Genomic DNA, 26,241 nt, shown 5'->3' with positions numbered 1-26,241 from the left:
GTTAAACTGATGTCCTAACTCTCTGTGGTCATTTTTTATTTTTTATTTTTTTCAATTCCCAATGTGCTTTTTAAGTCCTTGTGGTCGTATAGTGATTCGCCTCAGTCCGGGTGGCGGAGGACGAATCCCAGCTGCCTCTGCGTCTGAGACTGTCAACCTGCGCATCTTATCGCGTGGCTTGTTGAGCGTGTTGCCACGGAGACATAGTGCGTGAGGAAGCTTCACACCATCCACCGCAGCATCCGCGCTCAACTCACCATGCGCTCCACCGAGAACGAACCACATTATAGTGACCACGAGGAGGTTACCCCATGTGACTCTACCCTCCCTAGCAACCGGGCCAATTTGGTAGCTTAGGAGACCTGGCTGGAGTCACTCAGCATGCTCTGGGATTCAAACTAGCGAGCTAGCAAACTCTAGAGGTGGTAGCCAGCGTCTTTTACCACTGAGCTACCCAGGCCTCACTCTCTGTGGTCATTAAAAATCCCAGGGAAATTCTCGTAAAGAGTAGGGGTGTAAACCCTGTGTCCTGGCCAAATTCCCCCCATTGGCCCTTCTCAATCATGGCCTCCTAATAATTCCCATCCACTAATTGGCTCTATAAATCTACTCTCTCCACTCCACCAATAGCTGGTGTGTGGTGAGTGTACTGGCGCACTATGGCTACTGTCGTCGCATCATCCAGGTGGACCAATGGAAGTCCGGGGGAGTGTTCGGGAAAGCTGAAAATACCATCATTGGGCCTCATTCATGGAACATGAGCAGAGTTCAATTTTGTGTAAATCGTTTATGAATCCGTGGTTATGTAAACTGTTGTGTTGAACTCAATCGTTATTTTATGTAAGAATGGTTGTATGAACCATTTACAGAAATTTGTTTAGCTCGTGTTTCATAAATAAGACCCATTACTGAACTAGTGACGCACAAAATGACACACTTCTCCTATAAATTCAAAGACACAAGTACGTAGTAAATACAATTGTCTGGCTGGGCTATGCTGATTATACCATGCTTTTGACAGTTATAACTAAGATGAGTCAATAAAATGGAGCAATTACGATTTGAACAAACATGAATCATAAATTCACAAAATGTCTGTAAACAGACCTGCTTGAAAGCAGGGACACAGAAATCATTGATTTTGTACTTAGATGACCCACTTGTTTAGCTGTCTATGACATCATACACACATCAAAAACACAAGTGTGCTGTTGAACAAAGAGTGTTTATGTCTTTGAGCCTGTCACTGCCCTGATCTAACAAGCTGTCACAACAAAGACCATGACAGACAGTTGGCTCGAGACATTAGACATCATCAGGGTGATTGTAATGCTTTCATCTGCATACATTCAAAATTAACCTATTCAAAAATGAATAAACAAAGCTGGTCTTAGAGTAGCTGCTGCTGGGGAAATGTTCATTCAAGTCCAGTGCATTGCGTTAAGGGATACAATGCCCATCTCAGCATACATTTTTGCAAAAAAAGGTTTGGGTATTTCATGCATACAGAACTTCACATAATGTGCACAGTACATACTCAAGAAATAGTACAAGTAATTTACGTTGTTTTCTGCTCTGAACATAGCCATAGACACATTGTACAATCAAGTATAAAGCCTTCACTAAAGGGCACCACCTCATATTCTTCTAGTGAGAACTCAGTGTTCGATTTCTGTGATTTGATGAATTTCATGTTTTCCATACTTCTATAACATGACAAAAACTACCATACAGAATCTATATTTTTACAATTGGTCAATACAATACAGTTTAAGTTTGTTTAGGGGCAGATATAAATGCTCTTGCAATCTTGAAGCACGGTTACACTGGTGGGAGTAGTCTGCCCTCGGTTTTTACTAGTGAGTAACAGTTTATAAAAACAGATGATAATTGGCTGTCTGGAGGATTGTATTTCACAGACTAACATGGAAGTATGAGTCTTACACTGTGAGATACAATAAACTACACTAGACTGGGGCTAGTTGTCACATTGAGAAATGGCTTGTTTCTCTAGCAATGGTTTTGCTTGCCAAACCCAAACTGTCTTTAATTAGATTATTATTATTTATTATTATTATTATTATTAATTATTATTTTCTTCCAAACTAAAAATCCAATATCATAATTTTTTTTTGTAATACCTGTTGGGTAAACAAGTGGACATAATAAAACTGCTCTGAGCTACATTAAAGGTGCTGTAAGTGATGTTTTCATGGAAAAGTATGTAAAAAATGTTCCTACTCCCTTAAAGATATTAACGAAATAAGTTTCCTGAGATATCTCACCGGTCTCTGTGACAGCTGTAGACTTTGTAAACAGCAAACAAAAATGTGTCTGCAGACCACGGACGTTGACGCTTTTCACCTGTCAATCATTTTGCTCGTTCTCATAGTGTTGTATTTGAAGCAGATCAGTGAGGATATGATTCATAATGTTTGTCAGCTGAGGGTGCTATTGTACCACTGTTGAATTTGACAGCCACAGGAACAATCAATGCTGCTCTTTTGCTCAGTTTTGGTCTCAAAATTATCTTTGGAGGGCGGGGTTTTGAAATGAGGGGTCGTGGCCAATTCAACGGCTCAATCACGTGAAAGCATCAGAACGCTAAAATCGCTTACAGCACCTTTAAGACAAAAGTACAAAATATATTAAGTTAGATTTAACCTAAAAAATAAACGTTTTTCATTACAGTCCATTCGGGGCAACTTGTCACTTGTGCTTTAAGTTTTTTTTATTTCATCATTTTAAATTCATTTATTTACCAATGCAATGGTTTGATGTTTTTGTATGCAGTGTTGGGTGTAATCTGATTACAAAGTAATTAGTTACTGTAATTGAATTACTTCTAGTGAAAAAGCAGTGTAACACATTACATATTTTAATTCTTGTAATAGGATTACAGTTCCTGACTTTCAATTAAGGCAATTGCTTATAAGTACATCACTTGGGTTTCACATATTTCTAAAATGATATTCAAGTATAACACATTTAAAATATTAATTTATATGTTCATATGTACAGCTCAAGGGTGTGTGACAATGAACAAGGAGAAAATACAGAAATTATTTTTAATTATTTTGATGTTTCATGTAATCCACTACAAATTACTAATTACTTCTCTACATGGTTAGCACAGTACTTTATAGTTACTTAATCAAAAAAGCAAACACAATAATTACTTTACTTTGAAGTTATTTTTTAAAACTGTTAAATTACTTGTTTTGTTTCATAATTGTTTTACTACGTTTCTACGTGTTGCAGAAAAGCCATCAAATACAGATATATTATAAAAGATGGCTTTTTTATTTTATGTGGTATGTCATATTTTGAGAGAAAAAACAAGCACTCTTCTCAAATCAGTGTCAATAAAAGGTATGTTTAGGGTCTCTACATAGAATCTGACATTTAAAAAAAAAAAAAAAAAAACTGCCCTGCAGTACAGTGTGTAACAACTAGCCCTGGTTTCCCCTACATACAGGATGAAAGTGCAAATTTCTTTTATACTTCATAACAACAACTAAAAACCTCTGTGGGCAAAAAATAAGAGCCAACAAAGATGAAAAGAATGAGAGGACACATTGAACAATGCTAAATACTTTTACGCTTACATGCATTATCAACAGCAGTGCTAAAAATGGTCCAGTCATGACTGATATGCGGGATCCATAATCCGGGGTTTCCACATCAGCCAAGAGCCAAATCCAAAACAGACCACCATGCCAGTAAACTAGACAGGTGTTCAACATAAACTTACCCTTCTAGAGGACTCTTTAGCTTGTAATATTTACGATTATGCAACGGGGGGTACTGGGATCCCAGTTGGAGATAACAACAGCATTTGTGTCATGTTACAATGGATAAAGGATTACAGATATTCTATTGCTCTTAACAAGTAGTTCCGAGAATGAATGCAAGACACACAGATAATAATGTTTGATAGAAGAAAACAATGCCCAAATACTAAGGTTGTCAATTTAATCCCTCATATTTTATCCAGTTTCACCTGTCTTCCATTAAGTCATTATCCATTGTGTACATAATGCCCTGTTGTTTGCTTGTTCCTTGTCAGTTGTTGTGTGTTTTGACCTCCTGTTTATTTGCCTGTTCCCTTCGCGGTTGTTTCCTGTGTTTTCCCCATCGTGGATGTTTCTTTTGTTCCTGTGTTTACCCCCGTTACATTGTCTCATCAGGATTTGGATGTATGTTCTGTTAAATTATAAAGAATGTAAGTACTATTAATAATTTTCATCTACTGACACACAGATCGTGGCTAGTAGTAATAGTGATTGTATTCAGCACACACTTCTACTGGTCGATTATGATTTTGAAAAATTACATTCATTTATTGAAACACGAAAAAGTTCAACCAAATTCATATTACGTAAAATGTAAATTACAAACTAAACAAAAATATAAACAATATAACCAAGTGGTCAAAAAAATCATACCAAATCCAAACATTTTACCCTCTCCAACTTCTTCCACCGGCACCTTTTGCAGTGACCTAAAAATTACTCTATGACAACAGGTGGAAAAATACCAATACAAACAAGATCATAAGTACAATTGTAAATATTAACATAATTTGTTTTTTAAAGAAAACATGACCTCTAGAAAGTTTAACACAAATCTCATACATTTTCGTTTCATAAGACTACCACTCTGATTGTCAGGGACATCATTTTATGTTCAACTATATTTTCAGAGTTTGGACATGAACTTTATTACCACCTGCTGGTGGAAACTCCAAACTGCAAATGTAGGAACTGAATTTAGACTTTATGCTGAAAACAGACGTGGTTTTGAAACGTCTTAGTGCAATGACCTATTTCTCAGGTAAACAGCAAATTGCGCTTTGCGGCACTTTATTACCATACAATACACACATGGATGGCGCAAACACTCCCACCCACGCCCACTTGCACTTTGCACTTGCAATAAATATTGCGTTTAGAATTAGCACTCTCACGAAAACTGGATAAACACTGTGCATTGCATGCTACCAAAATCAGAGCCCTATATTTAAAAGCTATAATTTTTTGCAAATCAACAGACAGACATTTTTGTTTATCATTTATTAACAACAACAGAACATTTTCAATTGTTTAACAGATTTTGAATGAAAACAATTTACAATAAATGTGTGCTGTCTGGGACCGTTTGTGTTTGTCAGCATTTCTGTGCAGTAGGATGAGCGTGAGGAGAAACATATCAAATCAAATGCAACTATTTGATAGTTTAGTTAATTTTTGCCACTTTGAATCTTATGGAGCCCAATAATTTTCATGGTAAATAAATAATAAAATCATTTGTTTAGTAAAACCTTTAGTATCAATATTTTTATGTGAGTATTGATCCTCTCAATACAACATCAGTATGAGAAGTATTGATACTATAGGGTCGATCTGCCCATCCCTATTTTTAACGTTCCAGAACATCTTGCCCCATGACCTCCATTTTGAATGCATTACAGTAACACAGTTTTTGCTTGTATTTACAAATTGATGAGGGATGAGTTAAAATTAACACCTGTTTTCATCTACAAAATACTACAGATGCTGTTGATGCTTAATTTGTATTCAACCCAGAACATTCCTTGAACAATGGAACTGGAATTAGCTAAACTTAAGCTCAGATAAAAGTGTTGTTGTCCAATGATTGAATATGTGTTTTATCTCTTGATATCAAAATAGCTTTTAGTATCTCACAAACAATAGAGTGGCAGTATCAGCTGTCTAACCGTGCTATGTTTAGCTAAGCCAATGTATAGGGGAACGTTACATTCCTAACATTTTCTTGCATAGATTAATGTTGTTTACACTTAATATTTTGATCAGACGTAGGACCAAGCATGGAGCATCATTACCCCATGAAACTATATAGCAAATCACTATTTCAGAATAAGCAAATGTCTATGAAATAGTCCAACATGACATTCTTTCTTTATTTACTCCCCTTCATGTAGTTTCAAACACATGTGATTTTTTTACTCTGTGAAACACAAAAGAAGATGTCTAGCAGAATGTTCTGGATGCTCCTTTCCATGTAATAAAAAAGTGAATGCGGACTGGAGCTGTCAAGCTTAAAAGTATTAAAAAAGTGTCCATACCATGTACTAAATTCCAAGTCTTCTGAAGCCATACAACAACTTTGAGTGAGAAACAGACAAAATTCACTGGAATCTATTGTGAAAAAATCTATTGTGAAATGCAAAAAAATAATCTCAGAGGTCAGAACTTTTATTGTGAAAACAAAACAATTATCATGCTGATAAAACTTAAAAAAAAAAAAAAAAATAGACTTACAGTGATACAGTGGTAATCTTTTCTTAAACCAGAGGAACCAGAGGAAAATTACTCAGATTCGTTCACAGCTCAAGAGACTTAATGTTTTTTAGATGGGTTTCATTTAAGTGTCTAATTAAAGGTGCAATATGTAACAATTTTCATGTAATATTCAACTTTTTTTGTAACTTTTTTTGCCAATGTGTGAATGGCTTGTAACGCAACTTAAAAAATGAGCCCTTCCTGGACTTCCTAGGTTGCCTATTAAAGCCTGTAGACTGATTTTAATGTGAAGGGAGCAGGTCAGTTTTGCCCAGAAAATCCAAAGGATGTGATGTTTATGCACACTCCCAAGAGCCTTGCATCTACTGAATCCCATCTGGCTAAGCGGGAACGTGATCGTGGTCGAGCGAAAACTAGAGTGAACATCGGTAGGGCATTAGATTCCTGGAGGGACCTTCGTTCGGTTTTGGGGATCAAAAACAACCCTGAATTGGCATTCATCTTATTGGACAGGTAAGCTTACATAACTGCAAAGCATGTGAAATATAGTGCCATAAGGATTGATCTGTGTAATTTTAGATAACTTGATCTTGCCTGCTAACGCTGACAAATTGCAAGCTACCTTGCTTTGTAACTTTCAAATAATTTCAACGATCTTCTCTTTATACTAAAAGTCAGGTATACAGGATAAATTTAAACAAATATGCTGGTTTCTTGATCGTGGTACAACATATGACATACAAAACATACAATAGTGCAACATAACAGTGCAACAGTAAACTGTCTGGTATAGTTCGGTAGTATGTAGCTGTATGTGTGTATCAGTATGCTATGTTAGCTGATAAGTAGTTTTAGTTTAGTCTCAAAGTTTGTAGTAAAACAATCATAACTGAGTAATTTTAATTATGCTACCTCATCTGTCAGTGTAACGTTGGCTGGCAACAGGTAGACGAAGAGACGATGGTAAGTGATGAACCCAAGTGCAGTTTTATTTTACAAGCGTGGAATCCAAAAACCCTAACTACAAACGTGAACAAATATAAACATAAACTTGACTAAACTTAACTTGGCTTGGCTTGGCTTGGCTATGAAACTTGACATTCTTCGGGCTGGCCGTGAGCCCCGCCTGTCGCAGCGATCTCAGAACAGCTCTCAGATGTTGCATATGCCGCTGCCAGTCATTACTATAGATAATAATATCATCTAAATATGCAGCGGCATATGCTGTATGGGGTCTGAGAATTTTGTCCATGAGATGCTGAAAAGTCTTCTATTACGCCCATATCAAGCATCGCCTCTAATTCTTCTTTAGCTACCTTTTTTTTTGTGTTCAGGAAGGTGACGGGGCAGCTACGAACTACCACCCCCTGGATGGTCCCGATGTGGCGCTCTATGAGGGTCGTGTGACTGGGAAGAGGTGAGAACACGTCCGCAAATTCCATTTATAACTTGGCCACGTCTGTGAGCTGCGACGGTGAGAGGTGGTCTCCACAAGGGCTAGGTGGGTGAATTTGGTTTGAAAGTCACCTCCGGCCCAAACTTTGCCCTCTCTGGGACTACCATCGCTAAGGCCACAGGAACCGCCTCCCTCCATGATTTTAGGAGGTTGAGATGGTAAACTTGACGTGCCCCACTCCTATCCATTCGCTTAACCTCATAATCGAGATCTCCGACTCGCAGTGTGAACTCAAAGGGCCTTTACCACTTGGCGAGTAATTTAGACATTGAGGTGGGCAGTAATACAAGCACTTTATCTCCCAGCGAATTCCCGTAGTCGAGTGCCCCGTCATACAGCCCTTCCTGAGCTTGGAGCAAATTCTCCTGTGTTAACCGACCCAAAGTGTGGAGTTTTGCTCTAAGATCAAGAACATACTGAATTTAATAGTTACTGTTTGAAGGTCCCTCCTTCCAAGCTTCACATATTACGTCAAGTATGCTGCGCTGCCGACGGCCATACAGCAGCTCGAATGGGGAAAACCCTGTGGAGGCTTGCGGGACCTCTCGGACTGCAAATAACAGGAGATCGAGCCACTTATCCCAATTTCTAGCGTCCTTGTGCACAAACTTATGATTCAAGTTTTTTAAGGTTTTCTTAAACCGTTCCACCAACCCATCCCTTTGTGGCTGGTAAACACTGGTGTGAATCGATTTAATACCTAACAATTCGTATAGTTTGCATAGAGTTCATGACATAAAGGTAGTGCCTTGATCAGTGAGGAATTCTTTTGGAATCCCCACTCGGGAGATAATTCTGAGGAGTGCCTCTGCAAAACTACGTGCTGAGATGTTGCGCAGGGGCACTGCTTCCGGATATCGTGTTGCATATTCCACCAGAACTAATACAAAGCGATGCCTGCATGCGGTCCGTTCTAATGGCCCGACGAGGTCCATGCCAATTCTTTCGAAGGGGACCTTGATTAGTGGTAGAGGGTGTAATGGTACTTTTGGGGTAGCCAGTGGATTCACCAACTGACATTCATGGCATGCCGCACACCACTTGCGAACGTCCCTGTGAATGCCCAGCCAAAAAAAAAACAGGCCATTATTCGGTTGAGTGTTTTTTCGTGCATAGATGGCCAGCCATTGGATTATGGTGAGCCGCCTGGAAAAGGGTTTCCCTACAGCTCTTCGGTACTAACAATTGTGTTGTATTTTCTTTTGTTTGAGTGTCCTGCATCACTCGATACAACCTATCTTTGATAAATGAAAAATATGGGTATGTGAATGTGACATCAGGCCGGAGCTGCTGACAATTGATTACTCTCACTTGGTCAAACGCATGTTTGAGAGACTCTCTGCCCGAGGATTGACGCCCCTGCCTGATCAGAGGTGGCCTGTGGAGCGTCAGGGATTCGGACCAGTTTCGCCACCTCCATTGCCGAGCACTGATCCTAGAAGTGCCCGGCTTCGCCACAGCCCCAACAGACTGGCCCAGGCCTCCCTGCCTCACTCGTGGGGGTGGTCTCATCAACCTGAGGAGGAGAGTGCAGAGAGACAGAAGAAGTGGGGAACACAGATACAGGGAAGGACACTTTAGTTCGGGGAAGGGGTTTGGGTGGGGTTCCTCCCCATCTCCGGGTAGCCAGAACAGGATGGAAAGGGGAGGGGTGGGGGGTGGGGTGGGTTGAGATGCAGAAGAGAGAGAGAAAGAGAGAGAAGAAGAGTCTGCTTCGCTGCATCCCAGAAACGCCTCCATGCAGTCCTCTGCCAGCTGGACGGCCTCTTCCAGCAACACCGGGCGGTGGCACTGGACGCACTCTGCCATACCACAAGGAAGCTGGGTGATGAACTGCTCCAGTACCACCAGGTTGATGATGTCCACGGCGCCGCGGGTCCCCTCAGCCAGCAACCATTTCTGGCAGGCATCCCAGAGCTGTTGGGCAAAGGCAAATGGGCGGCCGTGCCTCTCAAACTTCAGGGATCAGAACCGCTGGTGGCTATGATCCGGACTATGACCGACCCACTGCAGGATGGCTTTCTTTTTTAGGGGGGGATTTTCTCCCCTTTTCTCCCCAATTTGGAATGCCCAATTCCCAATGCGCTCTAATTCCTCAAGTGGCGTAGTGACTCGCTTCAATCCGGGCGGCGGAGGACGAATCTCAGTTGCCTCCGCGTCTGAGACCACCAATCCGCGCATCTTATCACGTGGATTGTTGAGTGCGTTACCGCGGAGACCTAGCGCATGTGGAGGCTTCACACTATTCTCCGGGGCATCCATGCACAACTCACTATGTGCCCCACCAAGAGCGAGAACCACAATATAGTGACCATGAGGAGGTTGACTCTACCACCCTAGCAACCGGGCCAATTGGTTGCTTATGAAGCATGACTGGTGTCACTCAGCATGCCCTGGATTTGAACTTGCGACTCCAGGTGTGGTAGTCAGCGTCTTTACTTGCTGAGCTACTCAGGCCCGTAGGATGGCTTTCTTGAGGTCGGGGTAATTGAGGAGGCTGGTGGCGGGAAGTTGTTGGGTTGCTAGCTGCGCCTCCCCGGTGATTAAAGGCAACAACTTCCACAACTCTGCGTTTTTCTCGAACAAGTCGAGGTAGGCCTCCAGATAGTCATTTGGCCCCAGCTTCATGAGGGTCACGGGGGAAGTGGCCTCCGGGGGGGTCACAGCGCCAGCCCCCTCTCTGTCGACCAGGCTCCGGAACACTTGCCAGTCCTCCGCATGGGCCTGGAGCAGGAGCTGGAAGTGTTGTTCCTGCTCCAGGCGTAACTCAATGAGGGCTTGATGCTGAGTCTGCTGGATGCTGGCGAGGGATTTGATAACTTCACCCAGCGGTGAATACTCCATGACGGCGTTGTCCTCCAAAATCCCGGGTTTCGGCACCACTGTAGTAGGGACAGTTCTTTTGGCAATGGAGGAGTCAGGAGATAATGAAGCAGTGCAGGCAAGTCTTTTATTTTCTGCCTTTAGGGACTTGGATTTCTTTAATGCACTCAGTTCACATAGATTCACAACACTAAATAAGATAACAGAAAAAAAAACCTTTCAATACACTCTGTAGCATCGAGTTCTTGCTCTCAGGTTGCTCTCTCTCTGTCCCGAACTGATGCTCTGGAGCGGCTTTTAAGTCTCCCTCCACCATCACTATAACAAAAGACAGGTGTTAGAGATAATTGCAACCCAGGTGACGAGCCTTACCACTCTCTCTCTCCCGCAGACAGACACACAACCACGCCCCCATCACCATAGTCACATTCTACATTTCGTCGCAGTTTCCGGTGAAATGAACACTAGAAGCGCTACAACAACTGTGCGTTTTATTCATTTTTATACAAATCACGACTGCAACGGCTGATTTATGACTTTATAAACACGTATTTTTCGCACTTTTACTCACACACTGCAATATTAGGATAGTGCAACACTTTTACTATAATGCATAATTTGAAAAACTATACATTTTAACATTTGTATTACAGACTCACCTACATTTACACACTTATTCCAGTGTGATTAGCTTCTGCGGTAGCTCACCTGATAGAGTGTTTGACTTAAGACTTGGAATTATGTGGTTTGAGCCCAGTAAAACATGCAAGGTGACAAGTGAGACTAAAGTGTCATGCAAGCGACACGAAATGACGTAGTTGCTTCAGAAAATGTGTTTTTCGTGTCACATTTTTCACACTATCTGTAAGGTTTAGGTGTTGGTTTAGGGTAAGAATGTCTGTTTTGATCACCTCTCATTTTATTTTAGATCACTATTGGTTACGTTTAGGTTAAAGTTTTAGGTTAGGGATGTACGTTTTACTCATTAAAACCTGCATTTAATATTCACCTTAAAAACCTTGTCTGATTACGACACCATTACACTCGCTTTTGGTGTCCCTCGCTGGACATTTCACTGCTCTAGAGAAGACACATGTGAGATTACTGGGATGCTTTTCACAGGAGAAACATAAGAGACTTCAGCAAAATTTTCACAGACACAATTGAGATAGTAGAGAGATTTTTTCTTTTTTGAGTACTTTTGGGTTGCCTTTATAATAGTACGCTAAATTTGGTTGAGGGACAGACGCAGAACATTGTGAGGAAACACAGCTCACGACTGAATGATAAGCACAGCTTATGACCTATCAACAACAGCTAGACACAAGTGCTGGATAAAAGCTTTGTGTGTGTATTGGTAGCTAATAATATCGTCCAGTTACAGGCTGGGGATGAACAATAAGAGGTTGTCTTTTATAAAGCGAGGCATTGTTGTAGAGCATCATTTTGAAGAACATTTCTGTCAACATCAGAAGCACTGTAAGGTAAGTTCGTTCCAAGTTTCATGCATGGGTTCCATGTTAGTTAGGGAAGCATGTTAGTTTTTGCCTGAAGTATTACTTTATTCCAAGTGTGTAACCACATATTCAGGATTAGAGAGGACCACAGGTAATGTTTTTTAAAAATCAACTATATCAAAACCCATATCTGTCAACCAGATATGGGAGGGGTAGGGGGTATGCCCCCCTCAATGTCTATGGTGGTCTTTGGTTATGTTATATTATATTTTATTATAATTTATTATCATTATTATTTCTTTTAACATTTCTTTTAATTTAAATAACTTTAATAGCTGTAATGCAGTCAATTCTTTTGAGTTTTAATATCTGATATGCACAGAGTAATTTCTCCTATTTGAGCTGCACCTGATGTATGAAAGGTGATAAAAACGTAATTGTTATTATTAATATTATTATTACAAATATTCTTTTTACTAAGGATGTAACCAAATATTCAAGATTGGGAAGCACAAAATGTAAATTGTACTATATGTAATAATACAAATTTAATAATGTAATAATCTTTTAAAAAACCCCAAAATGTAAGGTTTAATAATTAATAATAATTCTATTAATTTATTAATTATGCAAAATTTTAATACATTATTTAATAACCCACATTGATACTATTCTATTTATTATTTTTTATAACAATATAAATAGTTACATTTTATGTAAATATCATCAACAGTCATCTCTCTCTCTCTCTCTCTCTCTCTCTCTTAGATATTTTTATTCAAAATATTTCACATTATCAAACTTATTCAGATGTATTTCATTACTGCATTCTTTCCAGAAACATTCACCACTGGGATGACATAGCTGAAATGTGTAATACTTCAATATAAAATTACATCACACTGTTAAAACCAAAAAAGAAAGTTTCAGTAGAACATCAGGCTGCAATATAAATTTGGAAATCACCTTGGCTAAATACATTTTTTCAATTCTGGCTCATATATATGATATATGATGATATGCTATTAATTTGTATTATAAAAATGTTTCCAGTATGTTTGTTTTAGTATATAAGATTTATCATCAACGAGTGGAAACATGTGCAGGGTAAAAGCTCTTTAACAGTCTATTTATGGTACATTGCAAGTGGATATGGGCTGGAGAAATCTACGATTGTTATCTGTGTGGCATAGTTGCCATGCCAATATCACCGCGCCACGATATGCTTCTGCCAACACCTTTTTCCTAGGGGTCTACTTCAACCCTGTGTGTGTGTGTGTGTGTGTGTGTGTGGCCACTGTCATGACTTTGAAGTGGCCAACAGATATAGACCAGAAAGGCTCAGAGTCACCTCAATTAGAGTAGTTTAATTCTGAAATGCAGCAAATGAATGTCTGACAAATGATATGGCTTATAATGATGATCATTTAAAAAAATAAAATACTTCAGATTATTGTATTACTGTTAAAGGTATAGTTCACCCAAAAATGAAAATTCAGTCATCATTTACTCACCCTCATGTTGTTCCAAACCTGTAGGATTTTCTTTCTTCCGTGGAACAAAGTAGGAGATGTTAGGCAAAATCTCTTTCCATAAAAATACAGAAATTCATACAGGTTTGGAACAACATGAGGGTGAGTAAATTTTATTTAATTTTAAGACGCTGGGGGATTGGAGGCAGGGGCAAGTTGTCACAAGGGCTGTACATTATTAACTACTGTATGAGGTTTTTATTCAAATGTCCAATTACATAAATGCTCGTTTTCTCTCGCAGTGGAAGCAGATTGTCAATTTTTTGTCAGGGCAAGTAGTCACATTTATTTCAGGACAATTCAATTCAGTTTATTTGTATACTGTAGCATAGTATACATTTTTTTTTTTTTTTTTACAATCAAACATTGTTCCTAAGTGGACTTACAGAGAATAGTAAAAAAAAAAAAAAATGTTGCCAAAAAAACAAAAACAAAAAATAAGAAAAAATTATGTCATTTATTTTATTTTTTTAGAATTCATTAATTTACCATTTCTGACAACTAGCTCTAGCAACCTGCTCTACACAGAGAGGTATAATGACACATGAACGCTGATCTGATTAGCACGTCTAAATTCTGGAAAAGCTGTCTGATACTTGAAACCCTTGAAGAGGCTCCCGATGGTTCTGCCCTTTAGAAACAAATACCTTTATTTTTATCTCCTAGGTTCAATCGCCATTGTAAAGATGCCTGAGTGAGTATATTGTGTCTCTGTTGTCTGTTGTTCGTCATTCTAGACGTCTTATGGCCCCGTTAACAAATGTGCTCTAATCTTAGATTTACCGGCTGTGTGGTCTTTACTCAAGGCCTCAATATTAATGAAAGATAATTTGAAGTCCATGAATATACAGTAGGATCTGAAGTCTAAGACCACTTTAAAAATATGTGATCCCCCCAAGTCAATAATTAAATTTGCAACCATGACTATGTTAACTCCTCTGTACAAAAGGTCAGATTTCCTTGTGTTCATTGAAACACACGGGATGCTCTTTGGAAAATACATAAGCCGATATAAAAAACGTAAAATAATGCAAAAAATACTTTTTTACACAAGTGATCTCAGACTTCTGGAAGCCATTGTATGCCTTTTTATACCAATAGCTTTGTAACGAACAAGAATTATGACATTTTCTGATCTAATCATGTTCTTTGATTCTTTTGCAGGCAAGAGGTAAGAATGAAAATCCATCTTTGAATGCAACCTACAATCCTTACAATCCTTCTATATGCCATTTAAAGAGTTTGTTTTCCCATTAAGCAGCATCCTAATCTACTGCAACTATAATTCTGGATTGTATAAAGCTGTGATTTACATGTTTGCAATATGTAAGTAATGCTCATTTTGAATTTAGCAGAAAAAGTCCAAGATCTCTGCATCCAGGAAGTTGATGCTAAAGGTATGTTTGCATATAAAAAGCAGTGATTGCAAGGCAGCAAAAAATAGTGTTAAAGTTTTAGGTAAGTTTAGGATTTAGTCTTTGGTTCTGTGTAAATGAAATGCCGTATCAGTGCTGTTTTGCTGTTGTCATGACACTCAGCATACATCTTGTTTTCTGTTGGCTTTGCACATGCACGGATATACATATATAGCGACACAGTCTTTGCAGTTTAAAGACAGCTATAGGCCTATACGGTTAATTAGATGCAAAAAAGAAAAGACCAATTGTAATTCAGTATGCAAATAAATTCAAGAAAGAAAAACAATTGCAATTCATTGTGCAAATATTAAAAATAGCATTGTTGGTGTTACTTTTTGAATCAACAATGTAATGCACATGAATGGGAGATTTCAAACCTTAATCTCATACTATTTAAAAAGATGAGATTCAAGAATATATGGCACACCTAAGACTGAAATTATCAACAAAACAAAGTTTGAATGAAGTCGTTAAGTGGTAAGAGCTGAATTAATCGCAGAAAATTGTGGTGAAGAAGAATAATGTCAGTGCTGGCTTGCAGGCAATTGTTCATAATTTCATAATCTGCAGTAGTTAAACTTCCAGAGTGGTTCTAAAAGCAAATTATATTATTTTATTATATATTATTTAATAAGACAAGTTCAATTCCTTATGGCATATTGCATTGTTCATAGTAACATGTATTCCACTGAAAAGAATGTGTGTTTATGTGTGTGTTTGGCAGAGTCTTATGGTAGCTAGAGCAAAGGAAGAGTTAGAGCAGGAACTTGCTGATAAAGAGGCAGAGAAGGAGAGATATCTGGCTGATAAATCTCCACCACTACAGACCAGTGGAATGTCTTTCGCTGAGCTTCAGGTACCTCCATGAACACACACAATTCACAAAACATTCCATCTTAGAGTATGCTACTGATATAAATAAATCCAGGTCTGTAAATGATATTTTTGTTTTCTCTATCAGGAACTATGTCAAGAGCTTCACGCTAAAATTGATGTTGTGGACGAGGAGCGCTACGACATTGAAGCAAAAGTGCTACTTAACACAAGAGAAGTAAAAACAGTTTACCTCTTCAACTTATTCTACAATTGTGTATATTTCTGGGGAAATCAAAAGCCATGTTTAAACATTCTCTGTAAACATGTCTACAGGATTTGCAATTCATATTTTACGAATTGGCTAAATCGTATGATGTCGTACGATGTTGTTTGTATGAATTCATACGATTTTGTCTCGTGCAAATGTCCGGATTTGTAATGTGGAAGTAAGCTTGAGTTCCTTGTGCATGCCATCGAGGATATGCTTATTAATATTATGCCCTTACCCAAACAATACATCTAAACCTAACCGATCTGTAGAGTGTGTAAACATTATAGGAAGCTGTTGTGTGTGACAGTAGTGAGAAACAGTAGCGTATTAGATGGAAACTATGTCGCGCGACGTGATTGGTTGTAGTGAAATTCGTATGAACTGATCCGAGAGAAGTCGTACGATAACATACGTAAATCGTACAAATTCTTAATATTTCGCCATGAGAGTGTGTTGAATTATTCCCTAACCAGACACTACTTATTTCCAGGATTCCAGTATCAAGTCATTTGTACAATGAAATATATATATATATATATATATATATACACACACTGGCGGCCAAAAGTTTGGAATAATGTACAGATTTAGCTGATTCGGAAGGAAATTGGTACTTTAATTCACCAAAGTGGCAATCAAATGATCATAAAGTATAGTCAGGACATTACTGATGTAAAAAAACAGCACCATCACTATTTGTAAAAAGTCATTTTTGATCAAATCTAGACAGCAGCCATCACTCCATCACCTTATCCTTGAGTAATCATGCTAAATTGCTAATTTGGTACTAGAAAATCACATTATATCAAACACAGCTGAAAGATATTTGGTTCGTTAAATGAAGCTTAATATTGTCTTTGTGTTTGTTTTTGAGTTGCCACAGTATGCAATAGACTGGCATGTCTTAAGGTCAATATTAGGTCAAAAATGGCAAAAAAAGAAACAGCTTTCTCTAGAAACTCGTCAGTCGATCGTTGTTTTGAGGAATGAAGGCTATACAATGCTTGAAATTGCCAAAAAACTGAAGATTTCATACAAAGGTGTACACTACAGTTTTCAAAGATAAAGGACAACTGGCTCTAATAAGGACAGAAAGAGATGTGGAAGGCCAGATGTACAACTAAATAAGAGGATAAGTACATCAGAGTCTCTAGTTTGAGAAATAGACGCCTCACATGTCCTCAGCTGACAGCTTCATTGAATTCTACCCGCTCAACACCAGTTTCATGTACAACAGTGTGGCAGCGGGGGCGTGGTCAAGCATCTCTCTGGAGAGAGAAAGCGGTAAGGGCGCTTACACCTGAGCTAAATTATGTCTAACACCTGTCTCTAATTTCAGTGAGCACGGGGAGAGCGGTATAAAGAGAGCGACACAACACTCAGTCGAGAGAGAGACTGGATATGACAGAGCCGAGCCAGAGCAACGATTTCCTAATAGTGAGAGTTTATTTGTAGAAATAGTGTGTGTTAGGGTTGAGACAGCGTATAAAGGTAAACTGTAAAGTGGTGTCGAGGAAGAGGGGAAATAAAGCCTCACCTGAAGAAGGAAAACTGCTTCTTGCGTCATCTTTTACACTGGTGCCAAAACCCGGGTTGAAGTTTGGGTCGAAGATGGATGGAGGTCGTCCCGTAGAGTCCTCCCAGTTGGCGGAGATCCTCCAAGCCCTCGCCAGCCTACATCGGAACCACCAACAAACGCTGCTTGAGCTCCGACAAGGTCAAGACCGCCGGTTTGTCGAGCTCATGCATGCTCAAGCCGAGGACCGGCAGGCGATCTGGAGCCTCCTCAGCCAGGGGGCATCCTCAGCCACGACCCCGGACACACCCACGCCGTTACCCCCGCCAGCATTACAGAAAATAGGGGCGGCGGACGACCCCGAGGCTTTCCTGGATTTGTTTGAGCGGACCGCCGAGATCTGGGGCTGGCCACTCGGCCAATGGGCAGCCCGATTGATCCCACTATTGTCCGGGGAAGCCCAGCTCGCGGCTCAACAACTGCCAGTGTCGAGCCTCCTGGCCTACGGAGATCTAAAAAAAGCCATCTTGCAACGGGTTGGTCGCACTCCGGAGGAAAGTCGTCAACTCTTCCGGAGCTTGAAGTTGGAAAGCTCTGACCGCCCGTTTGCCTTTGCCCAGCGGCTCCGTGACGCCTGCCGAAGATGGCTGCTAGCGGGGGATCGCGACGTCCAGGGAATTATCAACCAGGTGGTACTGGAACAGTTCATAGTTCGACTGCCAAAAGGGACGGCGGAGTGGGTCCAGTGCCACCGCCCGGCGTCGTTGGAGGAAGCTATCCGACTTGCGGAGGACCACATGGCGGCGATCCCGAGGGCGGAAGATCCCTCCTACGTTTTCTCTCCTCCCTCTGTTTCTTCCCCCTCCCCTCTCTCCCTCGTCTGCTCTCTCTCCAGGTCCCATTCCTGCCCCACGCAGACGAGGAGGAACTCAGCCCCTGAGACCAGTTCCCCGGGTGTGGGAGTCGACACCTTCCCCTACTCCAATGCCCCACCGCTCTCCCCCTCAGGGGGGGGCGCCCGGCGATGCAAGTGCGGGCGTAGCGCCTGGGCCGGCCTGCTGGAGGTGCGGAGACCCGAGCCACTTCCGAGATCAGTGCCCTCTGATGGAGCTGGGGATGGTGGTGCGGGTCTCTGACCTCCCACAGGCTGCACCCGACCGGGCCGGAGCGTACCGGATACCGGTAAGTGTAAAGGGGGTACTCACCAAGCGTTGGTGGATACCGGGTGTAATCAAACCACTATCCTGGTTCAACCCGAGGCATTGGTCACATCCAAAACAGTGAAGGTGAAGTGTGTACACGGGGATATTCACAAGTATCCGGTGGTGACCCTGACAATTAAATTTCGGGGGAAAAAGCATAGAGTGGAGGCTGCGGTTAGTTCCCGCCTCACCCATCCGCTGATTTTGGGGACTGATTGGCCTGATTTTAGAGTTTTATTAAAGGGAATTTGCGCGGATGGGTCCTGTGTGAAAATAGGGAGATGTGTGATGTGCGATGCTCTGGCAGGGGAGGCGGAGCCGGGGCCGTCCTCGACAGCTCCACGTCATGATGACGAGAGAGGGGGAGAGGCTGCAGCCCCTCCCCTTCTCAGGGAATTCCCTGAGGGGGATTTCCCTTTGGAGCAGTCGTGAGACGTAACCCTCAAACACGCCTTTGACCAAGTGAGAGTCATCAATGGTCAACGACTCCAGCCTGACATCGCACTTTCATACCCCTATTTTGCAATTATAAATGAGCGGTTGTATCGAGTGACACAGGACACTCGGACCAAAGAGGATACAACCCAACTTTTGATTCCAAGGAGCCGTCGGGAAATGGTATTCCAGGTGGCTCATTATAATCCCATGGCAGGTCATCTAGGAGAAAGGAAAACACTGAACCGTCTAATAGCCTGTTTCTATTGGCCGGGCATTGGCGGTGATGTCCGCAGGTGGTGTGCGGCATGCCGCGAATGCCAGCTGGTTAACCCACCGGCCACCCCAAAAGCGCCATTGCGCCCTCTCCCTCTGATCGAGGTCCCCTTTGAGAGAATTGGAATGGACATCGTCGGGCCATTAGAACGGTCAGCATGCGGACATCGCTTTGTATTGGTCCTAGTGGACTATGCAACGCGATATCCGGAAGCCGTGCCTCTTCGCAACATCTCAGCACGCAGTGTTGCGGAGGCACTCTTCAAAATAATCTCCCGGGTGGGGATTCCGAAAGAAATCCTCACCGATCAGGGCACAACATTTATGTCACGAACACTACGCGAACTGTACGAACTATTAAATATCATTTATAGCAATGATTGGCAGCGGCATATGCAACAACTGAGGGCGGTTCTGAGATCGCTGCGCCAAGCGGGACTCACAGCGAACCCGAAGAAGTGCGCGATTGGACGGGTGGAGGTACGGTATCTGGGGTTCCACTTGGGCCACGGGCAGGTGCGTCCCCAAATTGACAAGACAGCGGCAATTGTGACCTGCCCGAGACCCAAGACCAAAAAGGGGGTGAGACAGTTCCTGGGGCTGGCTGGCTATTATAGAAGGTTTGTGCCTAATTATTTGGACGTCACCAGCCCGCTGACTGATCTCACTAAAAAGGGAGTTCCAGATCCGGTCCAGTGGACGGAGCAGTGTCAACGGGCGTTCATGCAAGTTAAAGCCGCACTTTGCGGGGGGCCGCTGTTACATTCACCTGACTTCTCTCTCCCTTTTGTTTTACAGACAGATGCTTCAGACAGGGGGCTGGGGGCCGTACTCTCGCAGGTGGTGGAGGGGGAGGAGCGCCCGGTGCTGTAAATTAGCCATAAGCTCTCGTTAAGGGAAACTAAGTACAGCACCGTGGAAAAGGAGTGTCTCGCCATCAGGTGGGCGGTCCTCACTCTCCGATACTACCTGCTGGGGCGGGCCTTCACCCTCTGCTCGGATCACGCCCCACTCCAGTGGCTCCACCGCATGAAAGATACTAACGCCCGGATCACCCGTTGGTATCTGGCTCTTCAGCTGTTTAAGTTCAAGGTGGTCCACAGACCAGGGGTGCAGATGGCTGTCGCCGACTTCCTTTCCAGGAATTGGGGGGGAGTGGTAGGCAGGCCGGATGTCGCCCCGGCCTGAGTCGGGCGGTGGGGATATGTGGCAGCGGGGGCGTGGTCAAGCATCTCTCCGGAGAGAGAAAGTGGTAAGGGCGCTTACACCTGAGCTAAATTATGTCTAACACCTGTCTCTAATTTCAGTGAGCACGGGGAGAGCGGCATAAAGAGAGCGACACAACACTCAGTCGAGAGAGAGACTGGATATGACAGAGCCGAGCCAGAGCAACGATTCCCTAATAGTGAGAGTTTATTTGTAGAAATAGTGTGTGTTAGGGTTGAGACAGCGTATAAAGGTAAACTGTAAAGTGGTGTCGAGGAAGAGGGGAAATAAAGCCTCACCTGAAGAAGGAAAACTGCTTCTTGCGTCATCTTTTACAAACAGTAAAGAGAAGACTCAGGGGTGCAGGCCTTATGGGAAGAATTGCAAAGAAAAAGCCACTTTTGAAACTGAAAAACAAAAAGAAAAGGTTAGAGTGGGCAAAGAAACACAGACACTGGACAACAGATAATTGGAAAAGAGTGTTATGGATCTTAACCCCATTGAGCTTTTGTGGGATCAGCTAGACTGTAAGGTGCATGAGAAGTGCTCAACAAGACAGCCACATCTATGGCAAGTGCTACAGGAAGTGTGGGGTGAAATGTCACCTGAGTATCTGGACAAACTGACAGCTAGATTATCAAGAATCTGCAAAGCTGTCATTGCTGCACGTGGAGGATTTTTTGATGAGAAATCTTTGAAATAGTTTAAGAAGTTCTGAACATTTTTTTCAAATTGTAATTGTAATTTTTCATGTTATTAATGTCCTGACTATACATTGTGATCAGTTGAATGCCACTTTGGTGAATAAAAGTACCAATTTATTTCCATAAGAGCAAAATCTGTACATTATTCCAAACTTTTGGCCGCCAGTGTATGTGTATGTATACATTAAGTCAACTTACTAACCCAAACCACAACCCTAATCCTCACTGTAAGTGGAGTAAAAATGTGATTTAAATGTGAAAATGCAACCTCTGAATCCGATTACGTCCTGGTTTCCTCTGGACCAAAACACATGTCTCAGAGGTATTATCACAGTAAAAGGTAAACACTTTTGAAATGAGGCAAAAAGTTCTGAAGGGAGATGCCGTTTGTCAGTTACTTTACAGAATAGGATCAATTTCAGGGTACTAGAATATTCAGTAGCAACATGACGATTTCCTATGTGATCATGTTGGCTTGTTGCATTTGCAGCAGTTTGGACAAAAGCCAGAAAGGCTTTTATAACTTGTCGCTTTATCGTGTCAAACATATAATAGTTAGGACACATGTAAACGTAATGCACACCAATTTAAAGTTCCAATTTTACGTGAGTTTGTTTTGTTTAAAAGTTGTTAAGTGTATTTCAATATAATGCCAAGATGTTTGGAATGTTAATAATGTACAAATGCTGCAGACAATTCACAAGAATGCTTTTGTGTTCATACTGTATTCTTTTTCTTTTTCTTTTTTCTTTTTCCTTTTTCTCCCCAATTTGGAATGCCCAATTCCCAATGCACTCTAAGTCCTTGTGGTGGCATAGTGACTCGCCTCAATCTGGGTGGCGGAGGACGAATCTCAGTTGCCTCCACGTCTGAGACCGTCATTCCGCGCATCTTATCACGTGGCTTGTTGAGCGTGTTACCGCGTAGACATAGCACGTGTGGAGGCTTCACGCTATTTTCAGCGGCATCCACGCACAACTCACCACGTGCCCCACTGAGAGCGAACCACATTATAGCGACCACGAAGAGGTTACCCCATGTGACTCTACCCTCACTAGCAACCGGGCCAATTTGGTTGCTTAGGAGACCTGGCTGGAGTCACTCAGCACACCCTAGATTCGAACTCACGACTCCAGGGTTGGTAGTCAGCGTCTTTACTCGCTGAGCTACCCAGGCCCCCTCATACTGTATTCTTAAGAGTAACCAGAAACTGCACTCTTGTGGATGATGAAACTTGTGTACACACCTGTTTGCAGATCAAAGATTTGAACATCAAAGTTCTGGACCTGAGGGGCAAATTTAAGCGGCCCACCCTGAGAAGAGTGAGAGTCTCAGCTGACGCCATCCTGCGCTCTCTACTGGGATCTAAACACAAGGTGTCTATGGACCTGAGAGCAAACCTCAAGTCTGTGAAGAAGGAGGACACAGAGAAGGTGAGCTGTGAATCAGGGTCAGAAATTAACCTGTGCCTAGGTTAAAAAATGCCAACACAATGCCCCTGAAGTGAGTAACAAAAATCCCTCTGTTTTTCTTAATTTAATTTAAAATTACAGTACTGTGCAAAAGTCTTAGACACATTAGATGTTTCACAAAAGCATTTGTCTTTACATGGTTATTTTTATCTTCTGCTTTAGTATGTCAATATAAAATATAGATTTTAGATTCCCGAACATTTCTTTTGCGAATAAAATAGAATAGAACAGAATAGAATAGAATAGAATAGAAGAACAGGGAGCCCTGCAGCAAATGGCATGAGCACCCACAGAGTCCCCCACTGAACATCGATTCAGTCCGGGATTACATATAGAGACAGAAGCAATTGAGATGTGGCGAATTATCCAAGATGCTTGAAACATCCTATCTGCCAACAACCAAGAAAAACTGTGTCCAGGTGTACCTAGGAGAATTGGTGCTGTTTTGATGACAAGGGTAGTCACACAAAATATTAAATTAGCTTCATTATGTTTACTGCACTTTGTATGACATTAATTGATCAATCAAAACTATTTATGCCATTATTTTTGAAAATATTTTAACTATACAACATTTTTCACAAGTGCCTAAAACTTTTGTATTAATACATTATATATATACTATTGTAATCTATAAAATAACAGTTGTGATAGTCGCAGTATTTACAACAATACATATTATATATATATATATATATATATAAAGTTAAGCTCAATCGACAGCATTTGTGGCATGATGTTGATTACCAGCAAAAAAATATTTTGACTTAAATCCTTTTCTTAAAAAAAAAAAAGCTAAAATCTGGGTTACAGTGAGACACTTACAATGGAAGTGAATGGGGGCCAATTTTTGAACGTTAAAATACTCACTTTTTCAGAAGTTTTGCCACAAGACATAAACAACATGTGTATTAACGTGATTTTAGTGTGAAAAAAATAACTTACTAACCTTTTCTGAAAGTTTTGCAATTTTATAATTTCGTTGCCATGACGATGTGCTGTAAACAAACCCTAAAATGACTCTAAAAATGCTGATTTAAACAACTTTACAGCTCAAATAATACATGAACTTAAACCAAAGAATTAATGTAAGTGCTTTTATAAAATTATAAGCTTTTCTATAAACATTTCTGTTTAAACCCTCAAAAAATTGGCCCCCATTCACTTCCATTGTAAGTGCCTCACTGTAACCCAGAAAAGGTGGGACGAGTCGAAATTGATTTTTGTGGTAATCAATATTATGCCAGAAATGATGTCGATTGAGCTTAACTCGTATTAAACCCTGGATATTCTCTCTGTAGGAAAAGACAGTGGAGGTCAGTGACTGGAGGAAAAATGTGGAGGCCATGTCTGGAATGGAGGGAAGGAAGAAAATGTTTGATGCAGCACAATAAACAAGTGAGTGTAACCAAACATCTGCCAACATACAAGTCAACATGAAATCAATATTGAACATTACTTAATGCACATTCCTGTGTTATTGTGTATGATTTTTCCTAAGAAAAAAAATCTACTTTAGCTCCACCTCTGAAACAACTTCTCTTTTTGGCTGACATCACCAATCCTCTTTCTTTGTCTACTGAGAATTGTTTAGAGAGGTTTTTTCAGTGTTTCATCAGCTGAACGATTAACACCAATTTATACAACAGTACAGCCCATTGAAGAGACTGGATTTCTACCCCTCACAGCCTCGATTTCATTCCCGTCAAAAATGAAACTTGGTCCAATGTCCAATATCCTGTTTAACTTGAAAATGTGTCACATGACAAAAGTAAAATGGGTTGCGAATGCCTGCTGTTTTTAACATATTGTGAACAACATCTCAGGTCAGTTTACATTGTAGTGGTTGTTGCAAAATTAACACTGAATTTGCATTTCTGTCTTTTCACAGGAAATCAGGATGAGCAGAAGTTCAGAGGAGGTGACAATGCTGGCAAATAGACACACACCATGTTTTGTTATTATGCTTCAAAGCTTCCAAGCAGGGTCATTTCAGACCATTCTGGTGCCCTAGGTGAGATCCCTATTGCATAGGTGAACTAGGCGTCTCCTAGGGTGCGACCTGCTGGGGGGGGGTTTGGGGTGCATTGCGGCGGCCTCCTCTCAGGTCGCACCCTAGGTGACAGCCTAGTTCGCCTATGCCTAGAAACGGCCCTGCTTCCAAGCCTCATAAATACAATAAAAGAATGGAATAAACACATTAAAATGAAAGTTGTCAAGTTACTAGTTTATTCGTGTAGTTGTGCACAGCCTGTACTAGAAACCAACACTATGTGACTGATAACCAAAGGCCAGAATGGCCACTTGTTACTAGTTCAGAACATTAAGCCTTCTGCAGTTTACCAGTCAGAGTTCATGGCTTTATTTTCTCAACAAAAATACATTTTACATTGGAGAATTTATTTTAGCCCATTGCATAAATTATATAATCCTTAAGTCTGGAAATGTGGAAAGAAACTTAGCAAAACTTCAAGTTCCTTACCAGCTGCTAGAGGGCAGTGTTTACCAGCTAGAGCTGCAAAATTGTTTTTATTTTTGTTAACATATTTAAATAAATACATATAATTATCATCATTAGAAGTAGCAGTAGCCTAGTTGAAGTATTTGTATTGTTGTATGATTGAAATCATATTTCTGTAACAACATCTTCTCTTAACTCTTAAATTTTTTTAGAATTTCAATTAGAACCAAAAATGTGTTTACATTGCAAATTTAATTACAAGATTATTTTCTTAATAAGTATTTTTACTGTGTTGTCCGGTTAAAAAATATCTAAACTTCCTTAAAAAAAAAACAGATGCATTTGCTTAAGAATCCAAATATAAAATAATTTTTATTTTAGAAAAACTTTATTTACTTACTTTATTTCCTTTTATTTACTAGTGCTTTAAAGAACCCGCAAACCCGTTTTAATCATCTTAAAACCCTTTACACTAAAAATGGTTCTTGATAAGAGGTTTGTGCTGCAAAGAACCATTAAAGAATCTCTTTATTCTAAGAGTGTGTTGAAAAAGAATGGATTGGAAAAGTGCATGAAGACCAAGGACAAACTTCTTCATCACAACATGTCTGAACATACAACCAGATCCAGCAGGTTAACTGGAATGTCAACAAAACCAGTTACTAAAGCCAAACACTGTTCACACAGATGTTCATGGTGCACACAAGGTCACAGTGCGAAAAGTTTAATGGAAAAGGGCAGGAAGGTGAAACTTTCTACCCTGACTGAAAGTTTCCATGCTTTCACCATACCTCACTAACAAATAATTACCATGGAATCCAAAGTTACAGCCAAAATACCATCACTGTAGTTAACTTGGCATTAGTAACCACTATTGTCAAAAAATAATAATAATTTAAAAATGACAAA

General features: G+C 40.7%; 2 protein-coding genes across 3 annotated transcripts in view; both read left to right on the top strand.

Annotated features, from left to right (window-relative positions):
- The window catches only part of LOC127448955 (nuclear factor of activated T-cells, cytoplasmic 2-like), a 357,327-nt gene that overhangs the window by 251,165 nt on the left and 79,921 nt on the right, over positions 1-26,241 (top strand). The gene's annotated exons all lie outside the window — the stretch shown is intronic.
- tnni1b (troponin I type 1b (skeletal, slow)) lies at positions 12,012-25,082 on the top strand. The gene is made up of 8 exons (XM_051712001.1): positions 12,012-12,050; positions 14,222-14,253; positions 14,908-14,952; positions 15,698-15,829; positions 15,935-16,024; positions 22,656-22,832; positions 24,173-24,269; positions 24,763-25,082. The coding sequence occupies exons 3-7, from the start codon at positions 14,944-14,946 to the stop codon at positions 24,263-24,265; spliced, it is 501 nt and encodes a 166-aa protein (XP_051567961.1). The 5' UTR covers positions 12,012-12,050; positions 14,222-14,253; positions 14,908-14,943; the 3' UTR covers positions 24,266-24,269; positions 24,763-25,082.

This window comes from Myxocyprinus asiaticus, chromosome 12, assembly GCF_019703515.2.
Source record: "Myxocyprinus asiaticus isolate MX2 ecotype Aquarium Trade chromosome 12, UBuf_Myxa_2, whole genome shotgun sequence".
Lineage (NCBI taxonomy): Eukaryota > Metazoa > Chordata > Actinopteri > Cypriniformes > Catostomidae > Myxocyprinus > Myxocyprinus asiaticus.
Note: the sequence above shows the minus strand (reverse complement) of the source record. Positions and strands in the feature narration are given on the sequence as shown.

What these genes read in the sequence shown, in the direction of transcription:
- tnni1b (XM_051712001.1), top strand. An exon ending in TGTCTTTCGCTGAGCTTCAG is followed by an intron (nt 15,830 to 15,934) that starts GTACCTCCATGA and finishes TTTCTCTATCAG; the next exon opens with GAACTATGTCAAGAGCTTCA. An exon ending in TGCTACTTAACACAAGAGAA is followed by an intron (nt 16,025 to 22,655) that starts GTAAAAACAGTT and finishes ACCTGTTTGCAG; the next exon opens with ATCAAAGATTTGAACATCAA.